The 19,177-nt window shown below is 44.9% G+C and overlaps 1 protein-coding gene across 5 annotated transcripts in view; it reads right to left on the bottom strand.

Moving 5' to 3' along the window:
* The window catches only part of LOC128700667 (adhesion G protein-coupled receptor L4), a 361,845-nt gene that overhangs the window by 39,893 nt on the left and 302,775 nt on the right, over window positions 1-19,177 (bottom strand). For all 5 annotated transcript variants that reach the window (XM_070097077.1, XM_070097076.1, XM_070097073.1 and 2 more), the window contains 2 exons: window positions 17,278-17,396; window positions 5,450-5,513 (listed from right to left, as the gene is read on the bottom strand). In XM_070097077.1, coding sequence (XP_069953178.1) covers window positions 5,450-5,513; window positions 17,278-17,396 — 183 coding nt within the window. The remainder of the gene's footprint in view (window positions 1-5,449; window positions 5,514-17,277; window positions 17,397-19,177) is intronic.

Consider the following 19,177-nt stretch of genomic DNA (forward strand, 5'->3'; position numbering starts at 1 on the left):
CTAGTCCCAGAGCTCAGTGGAATGTCGTACGAGGAAAGGTTGAGGGAAATCGGACTGACGACACTGGAGGACAGAAGGGTCAGGGGAGACATGATAACGACATACAAGATACTGCGGGGAATAGACAAGGTGGACAGAGATAGGATGTTCCAGAGAGAGGACACAGAAACAAGGGGTCACAACTGGAAGCTGAAGACTCAGACGAGTCACAGGGACGTTAGGAAGTATTTCTTCAGTCATAGAGTCGTCAGGAAGTGGAATAGCCTAGCAAGTGAAGTAGTGGAGGCAGGAACCATACATAGTTTTAAGAAGAGGTATGACAAAGCTCAGGAAGCAGAGAGGGAGAGGACCTAGTAGCGATCAGTGAAGAGGCGGGGCCAGGAGCTGAGTGTCGACCCCTGCAACCACAATTAGGTGAGTACAATTAGGTGAGTGCACACACACATACACACAAAGACACACACACACAGACACACACACACACACACACACAGTGGCGCACACACACACACACACACACACACACACACACACACACACACACACAGACACACACACACACAGACACACACACACACACACAGACACACACACACACACACAGACACACACACACACAGACACACACACACACACAGACACACACACACACACACACACACACACACACACACAGACACACACAGACACACACACACACAGACACACACACACACACAGACACACACAGACACACACACACACACACAGACACACACACACAGACACACACACACACACACACACACACACACACACCATGATTGTTATAATCTTGAAGTCAACTGGATAATCTGCGGTTTTATAATTTTTTTTCTAAATTTCTTTTCATATTCATATTCTATATAAATTTCTCTACAATCCTATAAGAAAAAATATTTCATTTTGATATTTGTTGAAAAACTAATTTGATAAACTTAGCAAGTTGATACAGGAACTCAAATGTAATACAAAAATACTTAAGATACAGCAGCACTTGTGGTTTGAAGCCGATCAGAAGAGGCATTCACTAGTTATTACAAGCTAAACAGTTTGCTTAATAAAGTTGGCAAATTTAAATACACACAGCTGAAGGTGAGTCACAAGCTGTGTTTTAATAAAGCCCATCAATGGTAGCAGTTTAAAACCGATCAAAAAGACCATTCTCGAGTATTTGATCTGATTCCAACGTTTCAGTATTTCCTAATTATTTCAACAAAACTTCAAATTTACACCTATTAGTTCTAACTTTGTTGTTATTATCATTTTTGTAAGAATACATTGTCAGTAACATAAGCATTCGTTAGTATGAGCCGTGTTCAGAAAGCCGTGTTCAGAAAGCCACAATATTAGTGAAAATGTGAAGCCGATCACAAGAGTCATTTTCCAGTTATGTTACGAATTCCAGGAAATTTGCTGCTGCAAACCAGACTTCAGATGGGATTTAACAGGAATATTTTTTTTTCTCACTATTTCGCATATAAGATCATCAGATCTGTACCTACACTTAATTTCATTTTCCTCCCTCATCGTACTTTTTGGCACCTTTTCTAAGCGTTTGAAGCTTCGCCACTAAGGATTTTGGAAATTATCGGTGTTATTCCAGGATTCTGGAAATAGGTTCAGTTATTTTGGTGACAGGGGACGTGAAGACGCTCATTGTTCTTAGAATTTCATACTCTCTGCTGTGTACAAATGTTAAAAAATGAAGCTATTTGGATGAGGATTTCTCGAGTTATGAGCAAAATAAAATAGACAAGAAGGAAGAATAAACAGAATACAGGGAAACTCTTGAAGATAGCTCTTCCAGGAGAGATAAAAACTGACACCTCGTCACGTACCATGAATCGTTGTTGATTCCTTGTAAGATATTCTCTGATCTATTGCAGTGCCTTTCCTGTTATGCGTGCCTGATCCTCTTGCTTTTGCATTAAACTCTTGTGAGGAACTGTATCAAAGGCCTTCTTGCAGTCCAAGAAAAATCCATTACCTGGAGTTTACCTGGAGAGAGTTTCGGGGGTCAACGCCCCCGCGGCCCGGTCTGTGACCAGGCCTCCTGGTGGATCAGCCCCTGATCAACCAGGCTGTTGCTGCTGGCTGCACGCAAACCAACGTACGAGCCACAGCCCGGCTGATCAGGAACTGACTTTAGGTGCTTGTCCAGTGCCAGCTTGAAGACTGCCAGGGGTCTGTTGGTAATCCCCCTTATGTGTGCTGGGAGGCAGTTGAACAGTCTCGGGCCCCTGACACTTATTGTATGGTCTCTTAACGTGCTAGTGACACCCCTGCTTTTCATTGGGGGGATGGTGCATCGTCTGCCAAGTCTTTTGCTTTCGTAGTGAGTGATTTTCGTGTGCAAGTTCGGTACTAGTCCCTCTAGGATTTTCCAGGTGTTTATAATCATGTATCTCTCCCTCCTGCGTTCCAGGGAATACACGTTTAGAAACCTCAAGCGCTCCCAGTAATTGAGGTGTTTTATCTCCGTTATGCGCGCCGTGAAGGTTCTCTGTACATTTTCTAGGTCGGCAATTTCACCTGCCTTGAAAGGTGCTGTTAGAGTGCAGCAATATTCCAGCCTAGATAGAACAAGTGACCTGAAGAGTGTCATCATGGGCTTGGCCTCCCTAGTTTTGAAGTTTCTCATTATCCATCCTGTCATTTTTCTAGCAGATGCGATTGATACAATGTTATGGTCCTTGAAGGTGAGATCCTCCGACATAATCACTCCCAGGTCTTTGACGTTGGTGTTTCGCTCTATTTTGTGGCCAGAATTTGTTTTGTACTCTGATGAAGATTTAATTTCCTCATGTTTACCATATCTGAGTAATTGAAATTTCTCATCGTTGAACTTCATATTGTTTTCTGCAGCCCACTGAAAGATTTGGTTGATGTCCGCCTGGAGCCTTGCAGTGTCTGCAATGGAAGACACTGTCATGCAGATTCGGGTGTCATCTGCAAAGGAAGACACGGTGCTGTTTACCTGGAGTTTACCTGGAGAGAGTTCCGGGGGTCAACGCCCCCGCGGCCCGGTCTGAGACCAGGCCTCCTGGTGGATCAGAGCCTGATCAACCAGGCTGTTGCTGCTGGCTGCACGCAAACCAACATACGAGCCACAGCCCGGCTGATCCGGAACTGACTTTAGGTGCTTGTCCAGTGCCAGCTTGAAGACTGCCAGGGGTCTGTTGGTAATCCCCCTTATGTGTGCTGGGAGGCAGTTGAACAGTCTCGGGCCCCTGACACTTATTGTATGGTCTCTTAACGTGCTAGTGACACCCCTGCTTTTCATTGGGGGGATGGTGCATCGTCTGCCAAGTCTTTTGCTTTCGTAGTGGGTGATTTTCGTGTGCAAGTTCGGTACTAGTCCCTCTAGGATTTTCCAGGTGTATATAATCATGTATCTCTCCCTCCTGCGTTCCAGGGAATACAGGTTTAGGAACCTCAAGCGCTCCCAATAATTGAGGTGTTTTATCTCCGTTATGCGCGCCGTGAAAGTTCTCTGTACATTTTCTAGGTCGGCAATTTCACCTGCCTTGAAAGGTGCTGTTAGTGTGCAGCAATATTCCAGCCTAGATAGAACAAGTGACCTGAAGAGTGTCATCATGGGCTTGGCCTCCCTAGTTTTGAAGGTTCTCATTATCCATCCTGTCATTTTTCTAGCAGATGCGATTGATACAATGTTATGGTCCTTGAAGGTGAGATCCTCCGACATGATCACTCCCAGGTCTTTGACGTTGGTGTTTCGCTCTATTTTGTGGCCAGAATTTGTTTTGTACTCTGATGAAGATTTAATTTCCTCATGTTTACCATATCTGAGTAATTGAAATTTCTCATCGTTGAACTTCATATTGTTTTCTGCAGCCCACTGAAAGATTTGGTTGATGTCTGCCTGGAGCTGTGGCTGACATCCTTGTCTATGTCGGATATGAGGATGAGGAACAAGATGGGAGCGAGTACTGTGCCTTGTGGAACAGAGCTTTTCACCGTAGCTGCCTCGGATTTTACTCTGTTGACGACTACTCTCTGTGTTCTGTTAGTGAGGAAATTATAGACCCATCGACCGACTTTTCCTGTTATTCCTTTAGCACGCATTTTGTGCGCTATTACGCCATGGTCACACTTGTCGAAGGCTTTTGCAAAGTCTGTGTATATTACATCTTCATTCTTTTTGTCTTCTAGTGCATTTAGGACCTTGTCGTAGTGTTTAGGACCTTGTCGTAGTGAAGTACTAACTCTAATATTCTTGCCTGCTCCTCCTCTTGCAGAGTACTGTGTCAAAAGTCTTCTTAAAGTGTCCAAGAAAATTCAGTCTATCCTTACATTTCTCTTCTGCCTCACTTCTGTTACCTTGTCGAAGAACTCCATTAGGTTTCTGACACTTGATTTTCCATCCCTATATCCGTGCTTCAGCACTCTCCTCCTGATAATCTTTTCCATACCTTTACATACTATACATGTCAGTGGCACTGGTCCCTAATTAAGCATTAAATGTCATTATCAAATTACCAGTGAGCCTTTCTTCTTATCCATGAATTCTTGATTCCTGTTCTTGTGTTCAACTTGTTTTCCCGAGTTCTTTGCCTGCTATATTTTTTCCATGATGTAGCACATTTTGCTTTAGCCTTTGTACACCTCTGGGTGAACCATGGGCTCTCTCTGTTCTTATCATCCCATTTCCTGCCTTTCGACTTAGTTTTCTTTCCCACTGCATCTCATGTCTCTTCTAAAGTTTGGCTTCTCACATCCTTCTCGTGCTGCTTCTTACTCCACTGTTACTGTGGTAGTTAGCACCGAGGGGTTTATCATATGTAATGCCCTCTATGTCAGAACAATTCAGATTGAAGAGAAGGTCCAGCCTTTCTGGTTCGTCCTCTCCTCTCCCTGGTTTTATCCTTAACATTTTCGTACATGAAATTGTCCATTACTACCTCCAGCATCTTCGACCTCCACGCCTCAAGCTTCCCTATGGTTATATTGTAGGTTCTCCGAGTTAGTCTCCTTGCGGTTAAAATCTTCCTTGATCAGTTGCCTTGCCCTGTTCATGTGAGTTCTGGCTACATTAACTAATATATATCATTGTTCTGTTTTCATTATAATCTTAGCCTATTGATGTTAAGTGGAGGGTTATATATTACATAATAGGTGTACCTACTATGTAGTCATCTGCATCCCTCTGTCTATTCATCCCATCTCCTCAAAATGCCACTGATTTCAGATAAGCAGTGCTATTCCTCGTTTCTCTTCACTCGATCTTGCAGCGCTGTATAGCCTTGTGGCTTAGCGCTTCTTTTTGATTATAATAATAATTCACTCGATCTTTCCTCAAAATCTGATATCTATAAAATGCTAATTCACTGTAAGATGCCAGTGAATATTACAAACGTATTTGATTTTTTTTCTATATGATATTCAGAAAATATGCATTATGACGTACCAGCAGTATGATTAACAGAGGTCCAGCGAAGGTCCAGATGAGTCTTCCAGACTCCAGCCAACACCTGAGGAAATAAACATCAACATACTGTAAAGTCGAGTCACTCACGTTAATCCTCAAATTTTAATACTGAAAAGTTTCTTACAGCGACATCCAGTGTGTAACAGCTTAATTTATTAAGTTCAGTCACTAATTTCACTGGTCAGATGATCCAAGGAATTAAAGGTTTCTTCTTTTCCTCAGATCAAACATAATTACCTACCATTTGCCTGACACTATATTAACCCTATATATACATATATATACATACATATATATACATATATATACATATATATACATATATATATACATACATATATATATATATATATATATATATATATATATATATATATATATATATATATATATATAATTATATTATTTTTAAAGGAGTGGACCGGTAAGCCAGTGGAAGGCCTCGATCAGATGACCAAAGCTCCAAAGGCGGGTCATCATCTGACTAAGACCCGCGTCAGGAAACACTTGTCCTGTTTCCTGACGAACCTTACCTAACCTAACCTTGTAAGGGAAATCGGTTAGCTGGACTTGAGTCCTGGAAATGAGAAGAGATACTGTCAGTTTGGAGGGACATCTAAACTGTCGTATCTTTGCGCCTCTGCAAGGAATCACTAATTAATAATCTTGAGGTTAATGATGAGCTTGGGGAAAGCTATGACAAATCATTTAGTTTCAATAATTCATGGAATTACCCAAATAACTGCAATCAAGTCTCTCTCCCAGACTTCCGCTTGGTCAATTTCATGGGACTGAGAAATTAACTGGGTGGGCTAAATTGGAACGACCTGACAACCCACCACCAAACAGCAGAGGCTAAGACAAGAATACGATGAGAGTAACAGAGTAATTGTAGACACATATGCTGAGGTTGCCAAAGGAGCCCACATGCTTAGGGCAAAGTTACTTATCATGGGAGATGTTATTCGTAAGGAGACTGGGAAAATCTGGAGCCACATAGGGGACCAAAACTATAGAGGGCTAAGTTACAGGTGAAAACATCATGCACCAACATGTTAGGGACACAACCAGAGAGAGAAAGATGAACCAGAAAGGCTGGGTCTCGTTTTCACCTTGAGTAGTTCCTACATTGAGGACATTACATACGAAAGGAACCTCGGCAATGGTGATCACGTGGTCCTGAGTTTCGAATACATAGTACAGTTAGCAATAGTGAAGTAGTACGAGAAGAAAAGGGGAGAAACCACATGGCCAAGTGGCCACAAAGTGCAGGGAGGTAGAGGAGAAGTTCGTACCCAGGGAAGACCAGAGAGAGCCCATGTTTCATCCGAAGGTGTACAGAGGCCAAAACCCAGTGTGCTAGATCATGGAAAATGTATAGAAGGCAAAGGACTCACAAAAATAAGGAGATGAACCGAAGAGCCATAAATAAATATGCATGGATAAGGAGAGAGGCCCAGCGACAACACGAGAATGACTTACTATTGAAAGTCAAATCTGACCCAAAGTTGTTATACAGCCACATCAGGAGGAAAACAGACAAGGACCATGCAGTGAGGCTGAGGAAGGAAAGAGGGGAACCCACAAGAAACCACCATGAAGTATGTGAGGAGCTCAACTCGAGATTTAGGGAAGTATTCTCAGTGGAGACAAAAATGCTACCAGCAAACCGAGGCAGTAGGGTACACCAACAAGTGCTGGACACACTACACAACCAAGGAGGAGGTGAAAGAACTGCTATGTGAACTATATTCCTCGCATGTAGTAAGCCTAAACAGTATCTCTCCATCGGTCCTGAGAGAAATAGCAGAGGCATTGTGGGTGCAACTAAAAACAATCTTCAACAAATCTATAGAAACAGGGTAACTACCTTAGGTGTGGAAGACAGCAAATGTAGTGCCAATTTTTAAGAAAGGTAACAGACATGCAGCATTAAACTACTAACTTGTCACAGATATGAACAGTATATATAGTAATGCAGAATATTATCAGAAGAAGAGTAGTGGAGCATCTAGAAAGGAATGTGCTCATACATGACAACCAGCACGGCTTCAGGGATGGGTAATTCTGTGTCACAAACCTATTGGAGTTCTACGACAAGGTAATAGAAGTTAGGCAGGAGAGAGAGAGAGAAAGGGAAACCATACCACGGGCGGGGTTTGAACCCGCGGTCAGAGAGTCTCAAAACTCTAGACCGTCTCATTTGTGGTCACAGTGGTGCCTATGCTAACCTTCCTATGGTGTAGAAATATACCTAGTTGGATGAATCTTATTGAAGCTAGCTGGTCCAGTGGCTAACGCGACGGTCTGGAGTTTTGAGACTGACCGCGGGTTCAAACCCCTCCCGTGGTATGGTTTGTTTGCAATCGTGTCATTACGATTTCGTGAGTCAGAGAGAAAGGGATGGGAAGACTGCATTTCCTCGGATTGTAAGAAGGCTTTCGACACAGTACCGCACAAGAGACTTATACAACAAAAGCTAGAGGAGCAGGCAGGAAAAGCATCTCAGTGGATCAAGGAATACCTAACAGGAAGGAAACAACAAGTGATGGTACGTGACGAGGGTCAGGGTGAGCAACATGTGTTAAGAAGCATTCCACAAAGTTCAGTCCTAGTGACGGTGCACTTTCTTATGTATGTGAACAACATGACGGAAGATAAGATTTTCTTCGGATTTTTAACCCCGGAGGGTTTGCCACCCAGGATAACCCAAGAAAGTCAGTGCGTCATCGAGGACTGTCTTATTTCCACTGGGGTCCTCAATCTTGTCCCCCAGGATGTGACACACCAGTCGACTAACACCCGGGTACCTATTTGCTGCTAGGTGAACATGACAGCAGGTGTAAGGAAACACATCGAAATGTTTCCACCCCGCCGGGAATCGAACCCGGGCCCTCCGTGTGCAAGGCGAGAGCTTTAGCCACCAGCCACTAGCGATAGCTTCAGAAGTGTCCCTGTTCGCAGACAACGTCAAGCTAATGAGAATACAAGTGGACTAGGATCAGGTAAGACTACAAAGGGATCTGGATAGGCAGTAAACCTGGTCCGACAAATAACTCCTGAATTTTAACCCCACCTAGTGCAAAGTCACGAAGCTTGGGGAAGGACAAAGAAGACCACAGATGGCTTGGGGGTCAAAGGCTACAAACCTCACTCACAGAAAAGGATATTTGCCTGAGTATCATACAGAGCATATTCCTTGAGGCGCACATCAACCAAATAACTGCTGCAGCATATGGGCGCCTGGCAAACCTAAGAACAACGTTTCGACATCTAAGTAATGAGTCATTTACAACACTGTACACAGTGTCCGACAGGCCATGTTGGAGTATGCAGCACCAGTATGGAACCCACACCTCGTCAAGCAAGTCAAGAAATTAGAGAAATTGCAAGAGTGTGCAACAAGACTAAACCTGAAACAAAGTGGCATGTGCTATTAGGAGACATTAAGGGAGCTCAAACTGACGACACTGGAGGATTAGAGAGATAGGGGTGACATGATAATAGCGTTTAAAATACAGAGAAGAATTGACAAGGTGGAAAGGGACAGAATATTGCTGAGATGGGACTCAGGAACTGGAAGTTGAAACTTCGGATGAGTCATAAGGAAGTTAGGAAGTATTTATTCAGTCACAGAGTTTTCAGGAAGTGGAACAATCTGAAGAGTGAAGGAAATGGAAAGTTACAATGAAGCTCTTGGAGCAACGAGAGAGTGGACCTAGCAGCGACCAGCGAAGAGGCTGAGGCCACCTATAGATTGACCCCAACAACCACATATAGGTGAGTACATATTGATGAGTACACACACACACACACACACACACACACACACACACACACACACACACACACACACACACACACACACACACACTCACACTCACACTCACACTCAGAATCCGTACATTGCTATAAAAGCAGCTGAGAATGAGTCTGGCAAGTGGCAAGTTGAGAGGCGGAGTCAAAACCTGGGACCCGACCCCTGGAGACACATAGGTGAGTACACACAAATAGCCCAACAAGAAAATGGTAAATTTGAGGAGCAGGTAAACTGGAGGAGAAAGGTGAGTGCAGGAGGTGAGTTGTGCTCTTTAGATATGATGATAAATTATTTAAAAACAAATTGGATGAGGAATAGAAAAATAATCAATTCACTTCAGGAGGAAACTGGGGAAAGGTGTAATATAGCAAAAAGAGGAGCTTATGAAGTATGCTAAAAACACTACTATGGGTGAATAAAAATCTCATTAAGCGGCTCACGAGATGAAATTTTTCAGACAACTGGTAGGTACTCGATGACAAACAACGTCCAATAAAGCTAACCTTCTGCACTTTAGAAGAAAAATGACAGTAAAAGACAAGGCAATTTGACTGAAGAAGGAAGTAGAATAACTCACATGTAACGAAAAAGAAGACCGAGGTATTGAACAAACGATTTAAAGAGATGTTCTCAATGGAAACGGGAAATACCAGATGATTTAGAGCAACGGGTACACCGACGGGCACTGGAAAACATGTACACAACAGCGTAATAGATTAAAAACTTTTAAGTGAGCTGGATCAGAAGCAGTGTGTGAGCCACTCCGAGGATCTACTAGTCACTGAAAACTGTACTATTGCCAGAAATATAAGAAACAGAGAATACCTTCCCAATATTGAAGAAGAGAGGCATCACTTAGCTAAAGACACGAATGCTGTTTAAGATAATTGAGAAGATAAATCAGAAGGAGAGTAGAAGAACACTTGGACGGAAGTGATTTCATTAGTAGTAATCAGCTCCGGTTTAGAGGTGCAAAACTAGTCTTACTAAATTGCTGGAAATCTATGATAAAGTGACAAAAATAAGAGAGAAGAGACAGGTATGGGTGGTTTGCATATTCTTGATCTACGAGAGGCATTTGATACTGCACCTCACACGAGATTAGGGCAAAAACTTGAGGTACAGAGGGGAATAACAGGGAATGTACGTCTGAAGATCAAAAAGTATCTCAGTGAAAGGAAGCAGAGTGACTGTATGGGAAGATATGTCAAAATGGGGAAGAGTGGCAAGCGGGGTTCTGCATTTAGTATATGTACTGCCGAAGAAAGTACGCGGGGGTCTGCACTGATCGGTATTCAGACCAATATCGTTTCTGATATATGTGAAGGGATTGAAGCAGATGTATCCCTGCTGATGCTTTAAAATTATGAGGGGTATAAAAACAATAAGGACAAGAAAAGTTTACAACGAATCTGGACAAGATTAATCAAATACTTGAATTCAACACCGGCAAATGAACTGTTAAGATAAGATTTCGTTCGGATTTTTAACCCCGGAGGGTTAGCCACCCAGGATAAACCAAGAAAGTCAGTGCGTCATCGAGGACTAACTTATTTCCATTGGGGTCCTCAATCTTGTCCCCAGGATGCGACCCACACCAATCGACTAACACCCAGGTACCTATTTGCTGTTAGGTGAACAGGACAACAGGTTTAAGGAAACGTGTCGAAATGTTTCCACCCGCCGCAAATCGAACCCAGACGGTCCGTGTGTGCAGCGAGAGCTTTAGCCACCAGGCCACCGAGCAAAAAAGACCAGACACAGAGTAGAGTTAAAGAACAGAGACTGTAGACCTCACTTAAAGAGAAAAACCTAGGGGTGAGCATAATGCCAAGCATATCGCTGGAGGCATCCATTAAGTGAACATTTGTAGTTGATGCTCACCTGACAAATCTAAGAGTAGCCTTCAGGAATATCGACTGTTCACAATACTATATTTCTGTGTCCGTGTCAACTGCTATTCAGCCATTGTTAACCTCGAAAAATTATTTTACCTTATTGCATTATTTTTCCCTTGATGCTTTGAAGGGCTCTTGATCCAAGGTTCTAGACTTATGGTCCCCTTGGTACCGCTTATACAGCCTTGCTGGGGAACTGATAATTTTAAATTTATCATATTGTAAGACCTGTTTGTGTGTGTGTGTGTGTGTGTGTGTGTGTGTGTGTGTGTGTGTGTGTGTGTGTGGTGTGTGTGGTGTGTGTGTGGTGTGTGTGGTGTGTGTGGTGTGTGTGTGTGGTGTGTGTGGTGTGTGTGTGTGGTGTGTGTGGTGTGTGTGTGTGTGTGGTGTGTGTGTGTGTGTGTGTGTGTGTGTGTGTGGTGTGTGTGGTGTGTGTGTGTGGTGTGTGTGTGGTGTGTGTGTGGTGTGTGTGTGTGGTGTGTGTGGTGTGTGTGGTGTGTGTGTGTGTGTGTGTGGTGTGTGTGGTGTGTGTGTGTGTGTGTGTGTGTGTGTGTGTGGTGTGTGGTGTGTGTGTGTGTGTGGTGTGTGTGTGTGTGTGTGGTGTGTGTGTGTGTGTGGTGTGTGTGTGTGTGGTGTGTGTGTGGTGTGTGTGTGGTGTGTGTGTGTGTGGTGTGTGTGTGTGGTGTGTGTGTGTGGTGTGTGTGTGTGGTGTGTGTGTGTGGTGTGTGTGTGTGGTGTGTGTGTGTGGTGTGTGGTGTGTGTGTGTGGTGTGTGTTTGTGTGTGTGTGTGGTGTGTGTGTGGTGTGTGTGTGGTGTGTGTGTGGTGTGTGTGTGGTGTGTGTGTGTGGTGTGTGTTTGTGTGTGTGTGTGGTGTGTGTGTGGTGTGTGTGTGGTGTGTGTGTGGTGTGTGTGTGGTGTGTGTGTGGTGTGTGTGTGTGTGTGGGTGTGTGTGGTGTGGGGGGTGTGGAGTGTGTGCGTGGGGTGTATGTGTGTGTGGTGTGTGTGTGTGTGGTGTGTTTGTGTGGTGTGTTTGTGTGGTGTGTTTGTGTGGTGTGTATGTGGGTGTGTGGTGTGTGTGTGTGTGTGTGTGTGTGTGTGGTGTGTGTGTGTGTGCGTGGTGTGTGTGTGTGTGTGGTGTGTGTGTGTGTGGTGTGTGTGTGTGTGGTGTGTGTGTGGTGTGTGTGTGGTGTGTGTGTGTGTGGTGTGTGTGTGTGTGTGTGTGTGGTGTGTGTACTCACCTAGTTGTACTCACCTAGTTGTACTCACCTAGTTGAGGTTGCGGGGGTCGAGTCCGAGCTCCTGGCCCCGCCTCTTCACTGATCTCTACTAGGTCACTCTCTCTGAACCGTGAGCTTTATCATATCTCTGCTTAAAGCTATGTATGGATCCTGCCTCCACTACATCGCTTCCCAAACTATTCCACTTATTGACTGCTCTGTGGCGGAAGAAATACTTCCTAACATCCCTGTGATTCATCTGTGTCTTCAACTTCCAACTGTGTCCCCTTGTTACTGTGTCCAATCTCTGGAACATCCTGTCTTTGTCCACCTTGTCAAATCCTCTCAGTATTTTGTATGTCGTTATCATGTCCCCCCTATCTCTCCTGTCTTCCAGTGTCGTCAGGTTGATTTCCCTTAACCTCTCCTCGTTGGACATACCTCTTAGCTCCGGGACTAGTCTTGTTGCAAACCTTTGCACTTTCTCTAGTTTCTTTAAGTGCTTGGCTAGGTGTAGGTTCCAAACTGGTGCCGCATACTCCAATATGGGCCTAACGTCACGGTGTACAGGGTCCTGAACGATTCCTTATTAAGATGTCGGAATGCTGTTCTGAGGTTTGCTAGGCGCCCATATGCTGCAGCAGTTATTTGGTTGATGTGCGCTTCAGGAGATGTGCTTGGTATTATACTCACCCCAAGATCTTTTTCCTTGAGTGAGGTTTGTAGTCTCTGGCCCCCTAGACTGTACTCCGTCTGCGGTCTTCTTTACCCTTCCCCAATCTTCATGACTTTGCACTTGGTGGGATTGAACTCCAGGAGCCAATTGCTGGACCAGGTCTGCAGCCTGTCCAGATCCCTTTGTAGTTCTGCCTGGTCTTCGATCGAGTGAATTCTTCTCATCAACTTCACGTCATCTGCAAACAGGGACACCTCAGAGTCTATTCCTTCCGTCATGTCGTTCACAAATACCAGAAACAGCACTGGTCCTAGGACTGACCCCTGTGGGACCCCGCTGGTCACAGGTGCCCACTCTGACACCTCGCCACGTACCATAACTCGCTGCTGTCTTCCTGACAAGTATTCCCTGATCCATTGTAGTGCCTTCCCTGTTATCCCTGATTGGTCCTCCAGTTTTTGCACCAATGTCTTGTGTGGAACTGTGTCAAACGCCTTCTTGCAGTCCAAGAATATGCAATCCACCCACCCCTCTCTCTCTTGTCTTACTGCTGTCACCATGTCATAGAACTCCAGTAGGTTTGTGACACAGGATTTCCCGTCCCTGAAACCATGTTGGCTGCTGTTGATGAGATCATTCCTTTCTAGGTGTTCCACCACTCTTCTCCTGATAATCTTCTCCATGATTTTGCATACTATACATGTCAGTGACACTGGTCTGTAGTTTAATGCTTCATGTCTGTCTCCTTTTTAAAAGATTGGGACTACATTTGCTGTCTTCCATGCCTCAGGCAATCTCCCTGTTTCGATAGATGTATTGAATATTGTTGTTAGGGGTACACATAGCGCCTCTGCTCCCTCTCTCAATACCCATGGGGAGATGTTATCTGGCCCCATTGCCTTTGAGGTATCTAGCTCACTCAGAAGCCTCTTCTCTTCTTCCTCGGTTGTGTGCACTGTGTCCAGCACATGGTGGTGTGCCCCATCTCTCCGTCTTTCTGGAGCCCCTTCTGTCTCCTCTGTGAACACTTCTTTGAATCTCTTGTTTAGTTCCTCACATACTTCACGGTCATTTCTTGTTGTCTCTCCTCCTTCCTTCCTTAGCCTGATTACCTGGTCCTTGACTGTTGTTTTCCTCCTGATGTGGCTGTACAACAGTTTCGGGTCAGATTTGGCTTTCGCTTCTATGTCATTTTCATATTGTCTTTGGGCCTCCCTTCTCATCTGTGCATATTCGTTTCTGGCTCTACGACTGCTCTCCTTATTCTCCTGGGTCCCTTGCCTTCTATATTTCTTCCATTCCCTAGCACACTTGGTTTTTGCCTCCCTGCACCTTTGGGTAAACCATGGGCTCATCCTGGCTTTTTCATTATTCCTGTTACCCTTGGGTACAAACCTCTCCTCAGCCTCCTTGCATTTTGTTGCTACATATTCCATCATCTCATTAACTGGCTTCCCTGCCAGTTCTCTGTCCCACTGAACCCCGTTCAGGAAGTTCCTCATTCCTGTGTAGTCCCCTTTCTTGTAGTTTGGCTTCATTCGGCGTGGCCTTCCTGCTTCTCCCTCCACTTGTAGCTCTACTGTGTATTCGAAGCTTAAAACCACATGGTCACTGGCCCCAAGGGGTCTTTCATATGTGATGTCCTCGATATCTGCACTACTCAAGGTGAATACTAAGTCCAGTCTTGCTGGTTCATCCTCTCCTCTCTCTCTTGTAGTGTCCCTTACGTGTTGTTACATTTAGTTTTCCAGTACCACCTCCATCATCTTAGCCCTCCATGTATCTTGGCCCCCATGCGGGTCCAAGTTCTCCCAACCGATCTCCTTGTGGTTAAAGTCACCCATGATCAGGAGCTTTGCCCTGTACTCACCTAGTTGTACTCACCTAGTTGAGGTTGCGGGGGTCGAGTCCGAGCTCCTGGCCCCGCCTCTTCACTGATCGCTACTAGGTCACTCTCCCTGAGCCGTGAGCTTTATCATACCTCTGCTTAAAGCTATGTATGGATCCTGCCTCCACTACATCGCTTCCCAAACTATTCCACTTACTGACTACTCTGTGGCTGAAGAAATACTTCCTAACATCCCTGTGATTCATCTGTGTCTTCAGCTTCCAACTGTGTCCCCTTGTTACTGTGTCCAATCTCTGGAACATCCTGTCTTTGTCCACCTTGTCAATTCCTCTCAGTATTTTGTATGTCGTTATCATGTCCCCCCTATCTCTCCTGTCCTCCAGTGTCGTCAGGTTGATTTCCCTTAACCTCTCCTCGTAGGACATACCTCTTAGCTCTGGGACTAGTCTTGTTGCAAACCTTTGCACTTTCTCTAGTTTCTTCACGTGCTTGGCTAGGTGTGGGTTCCAAACTGGTGTCGCATACTCCAATATGGGCCTAACGTACACGGTGTACAGGGTCCTGAATGATTCCTTATTAAGATGTCGGAATGCTGTTCTGAGGTTTGCTAGGCGCCCATATGCTGCAGCAGTTATTTGGTTGATGTGCGCTTCAGGAGATGTGCCTGGTGTTATACTCACCCCAAGATCTTTTTCCTTGAGTGAGGTTTGTAGTCTCTGACCCCCTAGACTGTACTCCGTCTGCGGCCTTCTTTGCCCTTCCCCAATCTTCATGACTTTGCACTTGGTGGGATTGAATTCCAGGAGCCAATTGCTGGACCAGGTCTTCAGCCTGTCCAGATCCCTTTGTAGTTCTGCCTGGTCTTCGATCAAGTGAATTCTTCTCATCAACTTCACGTCATCTGCAAACAGGGACACCTCAGAGTCTATTCCTTCCGTCATGTCGTTCACAAATACCAGAAACAACACTGGTCCTAGGACTGACCCCTGCGGGACCCCGCTGGTCACAGGTGCCCACTCTGACACCTCGCCACGTACCATGACTCGCTGCTGTCTTCCTGACAAGTATTCCCTGATCCATTGTAGTGCCTTCCCTGTTATCCCTGCTTGGTCCTCCAGTTTTTGCACCTCTCCTGTGTGTGTGTGTGTGTGTGTGTGTGTGTGTGTGTGTGTGTGTGTGTGTGTGTGTGTGTGTGTGTGTGTGTGTGTGTGTGTGTGTGTGTGTGTGTGTGTGTGTGGTGTGTGTGTGGTGTGTGTGTGTGTTGTGTGTGTGTGGTGTGTGTGTGTGGTGTGTGTGTGGTGTGTGTGTGGTGTGTGTGTGGTGTGTGTGTGGTGTGTGTGTGTGTGGTGTGTGTGTGTGTGGTGTGTGTGTGTGGTGTGTGGTGTGTGGTGTGTGTGTGTGGTGTGTGTGTGTGTGTGGTGTGTGTGTGTGTGTGGTGTGTGTGGTGTGTGTGGTGTGTGTGGTGTGTGTGGTGTGTGTGTGTGTGTGGTGTGTGTGTGGTGTGTGTGTGGTGTGTGTGTGGTGTGTGTGTGGTGTGTGTGGTGTGTGTGTGGTGTGTGTGTGGTGTGTGGTGTGTGTGTGGTGTGTGGTGTGTGGTGTGTGTGTGTGGTGTGTGTGTGTGTGTGGTGTGTGTGTGTGTGTGGTGTGTGTGGTGTGTGTGGTGTGTGTGTGTGGTGTGTGGTGTGTGGTGTGTGTGTGTGTGGTGTGTGTGTGTGTGTGGTGTGTGTGTGTGGTGTGTGGTGTGTGGTGTGTGTGTGTGGTGTGTGTGTGTGTGTGGTGTGTGTGTGTGTGTGGTGTGTGTGGTGTGTGTGGTGTGTGTGTGTGTGGTGTGTGTGTGGTGTGTGTGTGGTGTGTGTGTGGTGTGTGTGTGGTGTGTGTGTGGTGTGTGTGTGGTGTGTGTGTGGTGTGTGTGTGGTGTGTGTGGTGTGTGTGTGGTGTGTGTGTGGTGTGTGTGTGGTGTGTGTGTGGTGTGTGGTGTGTGTGTGGTGTGTGTGTGGTGTGTGTTTGGTGTGTGTGTGTGGTGTGTGTGTGTGGTGTGTGTGTGTGGTGTGTGTGTGTGGTGTGTGTGTGTGGTGTGTGTGTGGAGTGTGTGTGGAGTGTGTGTGTGGTGTGTGTGGTGTGTGTGTGGGGTGTGTGTGTGTGGTGTGTGTGTGTGTGGTGTGTGTGTGTGTGTGGGTGTGTGGTGTGTGTGTGTGGGTGTGTGGTGTGTGTGTGTGTGTGTGTGGTGTGTGTTTTTAATTATTCATCTATAGTTAAAATATATCAAAATAATTAGCGTGAGAAATAAGATGTATATTTTCATCGTTTGGTAAGAAAGATTATATAATAATTTACATGAAGGACTCACGCTGTCTGGGTGCCGTAGCCTCGACCCTGAGTGGCGAACAACGTGATGGACACTAACAAGAAGGGGAACCCATAACCAACGACCACGTAGTACTTAACAGTATTAAACGTCTGAAAAACCTGTAAAGAATTCAGTATTAGTATTATTGTTTATTAATAATAAATAGCCTGCCTGCCTCTCTCTCTCTCCCTCTCCCCCCCCCCCTCTCTCTCTCTCTCTCTCTCTCTCTCTCTCTCTCTCTCTCTCTCTCTCTCTCTCTCTCTCTCTCTCTCTCTCTCTCTCTCTCTCTCTCTCTCTCTCTCTCTCTCTCTCTCTCTCTCTCTCTCTCTCTCTCTCTCTGTTCACCGCTAAATCAGGGAGTGCTATAGAGTTCTTTGCCTAGAGTGACTCAAATTGCATGACTCAAACACGTGTACTACTTGTAGTACAGTAACACTGCACGAATCACGTACAGAACTTTAAGTTCCTCGTCCTGTAATGCAACATCTGGTCACGGCTTCATATCGTATCATCCATCAGTCGGCAAAAGCTTTTGTTTGTTCTTAATTTTATTGAAAATATTATTGAATTTTATTTGTTTATGAACATGTGAAATAGAGTATTCAACAAGAATCGTGGATCTTTTTGTCTTGATCCTTTCTTAACTTGACAAGTTAATAGTTTATTTTTTTATGTCAGATCTTAACTTCTCGCATATTGCAATCACAACTTTTATTTTTTCCTATATGTTCCAGTTTGGTCTTTGGATGTGTCAGTAATTATAATTCGTATTCATAATTCCTATATGGAAGTTCATAGATTTGAACGTTTCCATTTGCATTTTTCAGTATTTAAATGGATTGGATATCACTCTTTGATAAACAGATTCAAGACGCATCAAGGGTATGTCGTTCTTTTTTTGTGAACCAGAATTCACAAGATGAGTAAAACCGAGTTCATTATGTTTCTCACGGCAAGTGTATGACTTCAGTGACTTAGCAGGTATAGCAACATTCAGTTTAGTTCTCAGATACCCTGTGTTGCTCAGTTCTCAGTTGACATTCGTCAAATGAAGACCTGCTCAGATTTTTCTCTGATTGCATGATGGATTATAATGGATGGCCTCTGTGACAAGATTCAGGGAGCACAAAAGTAGTGTTAGGCTTGCCGACACCAACAATGCTCTTTTCTGTTGTGGCAGAGATCACAATCATCCTACTGACTGGTCTCCTGCTAAAACTGTCTACCCTACTTCTTTCACAGTCGCTGTCTGGTTGAATCCTCCCTTATACACAACTTTCCTTGTACGAATCTTAGTCCTGGCTTTGTCTCTGTAGATGCCTTCCTTTCCCACTACATTGTAAAATGCTCCAAACTTCAGAACATCCGTGACTTAACCTGATTCGTTTTTCTCCTTCTCCCTCTTCCCCTTTCCTCCTCCTTTTTGGTGTTTTCTTTCTTCTGCCTTGGGAGTTTGGTCCTCCCTCTGTGTTTTTGTTCCTAACCTTTGTAGGCTCCTATCTCCCTGTCAGTGCTTCTCTTTCTTGGTATTTGACTCTACCTCTACAACTAGCTCTCTACTTCCTTTCCTACTACCTCTCCCCTGTCTGCTGGCAAATATATACTGCCTCCTCCTCTCCATTCTATTGGTGTGACTTTGTAAATAGTCAAATAGTCACAAGTCGGACTGATACGTCGTCCTAAGCTCCCCTCTCAATGTGCGGGTTATTTGTGTATTGTTCCAGTCACGGTATTGTGCTTTTTTGTTATTTAGTACCTTCAGACAAAGGTACAAAGAAGCGCTAAACCACAAGGGTTATACAGCGCAGCAAGGCAGGGAAGGATGCAAGGGTATTGGGTAGCAAGAGGAAGAGGGATGATTATTAGTTTATGGAGTGTTGCGTGGCAGTGGATAGTGCAG

Source organism: Cherax quadricarinatus, chromosome 56 (assembly GCF_038502225.1).
Source record: "Cherax quadricarinatus isolate ZL_2023a chromosome 56, ASM3850222v1, whole genome shotgun sequence".
NCBI classification, from domain to species: Eukaryota; Metazoa; Arthropoda; class Malacostraca; order Decapoda; family Parastacidae; genus Cherax; species Cherax quadricarinatus.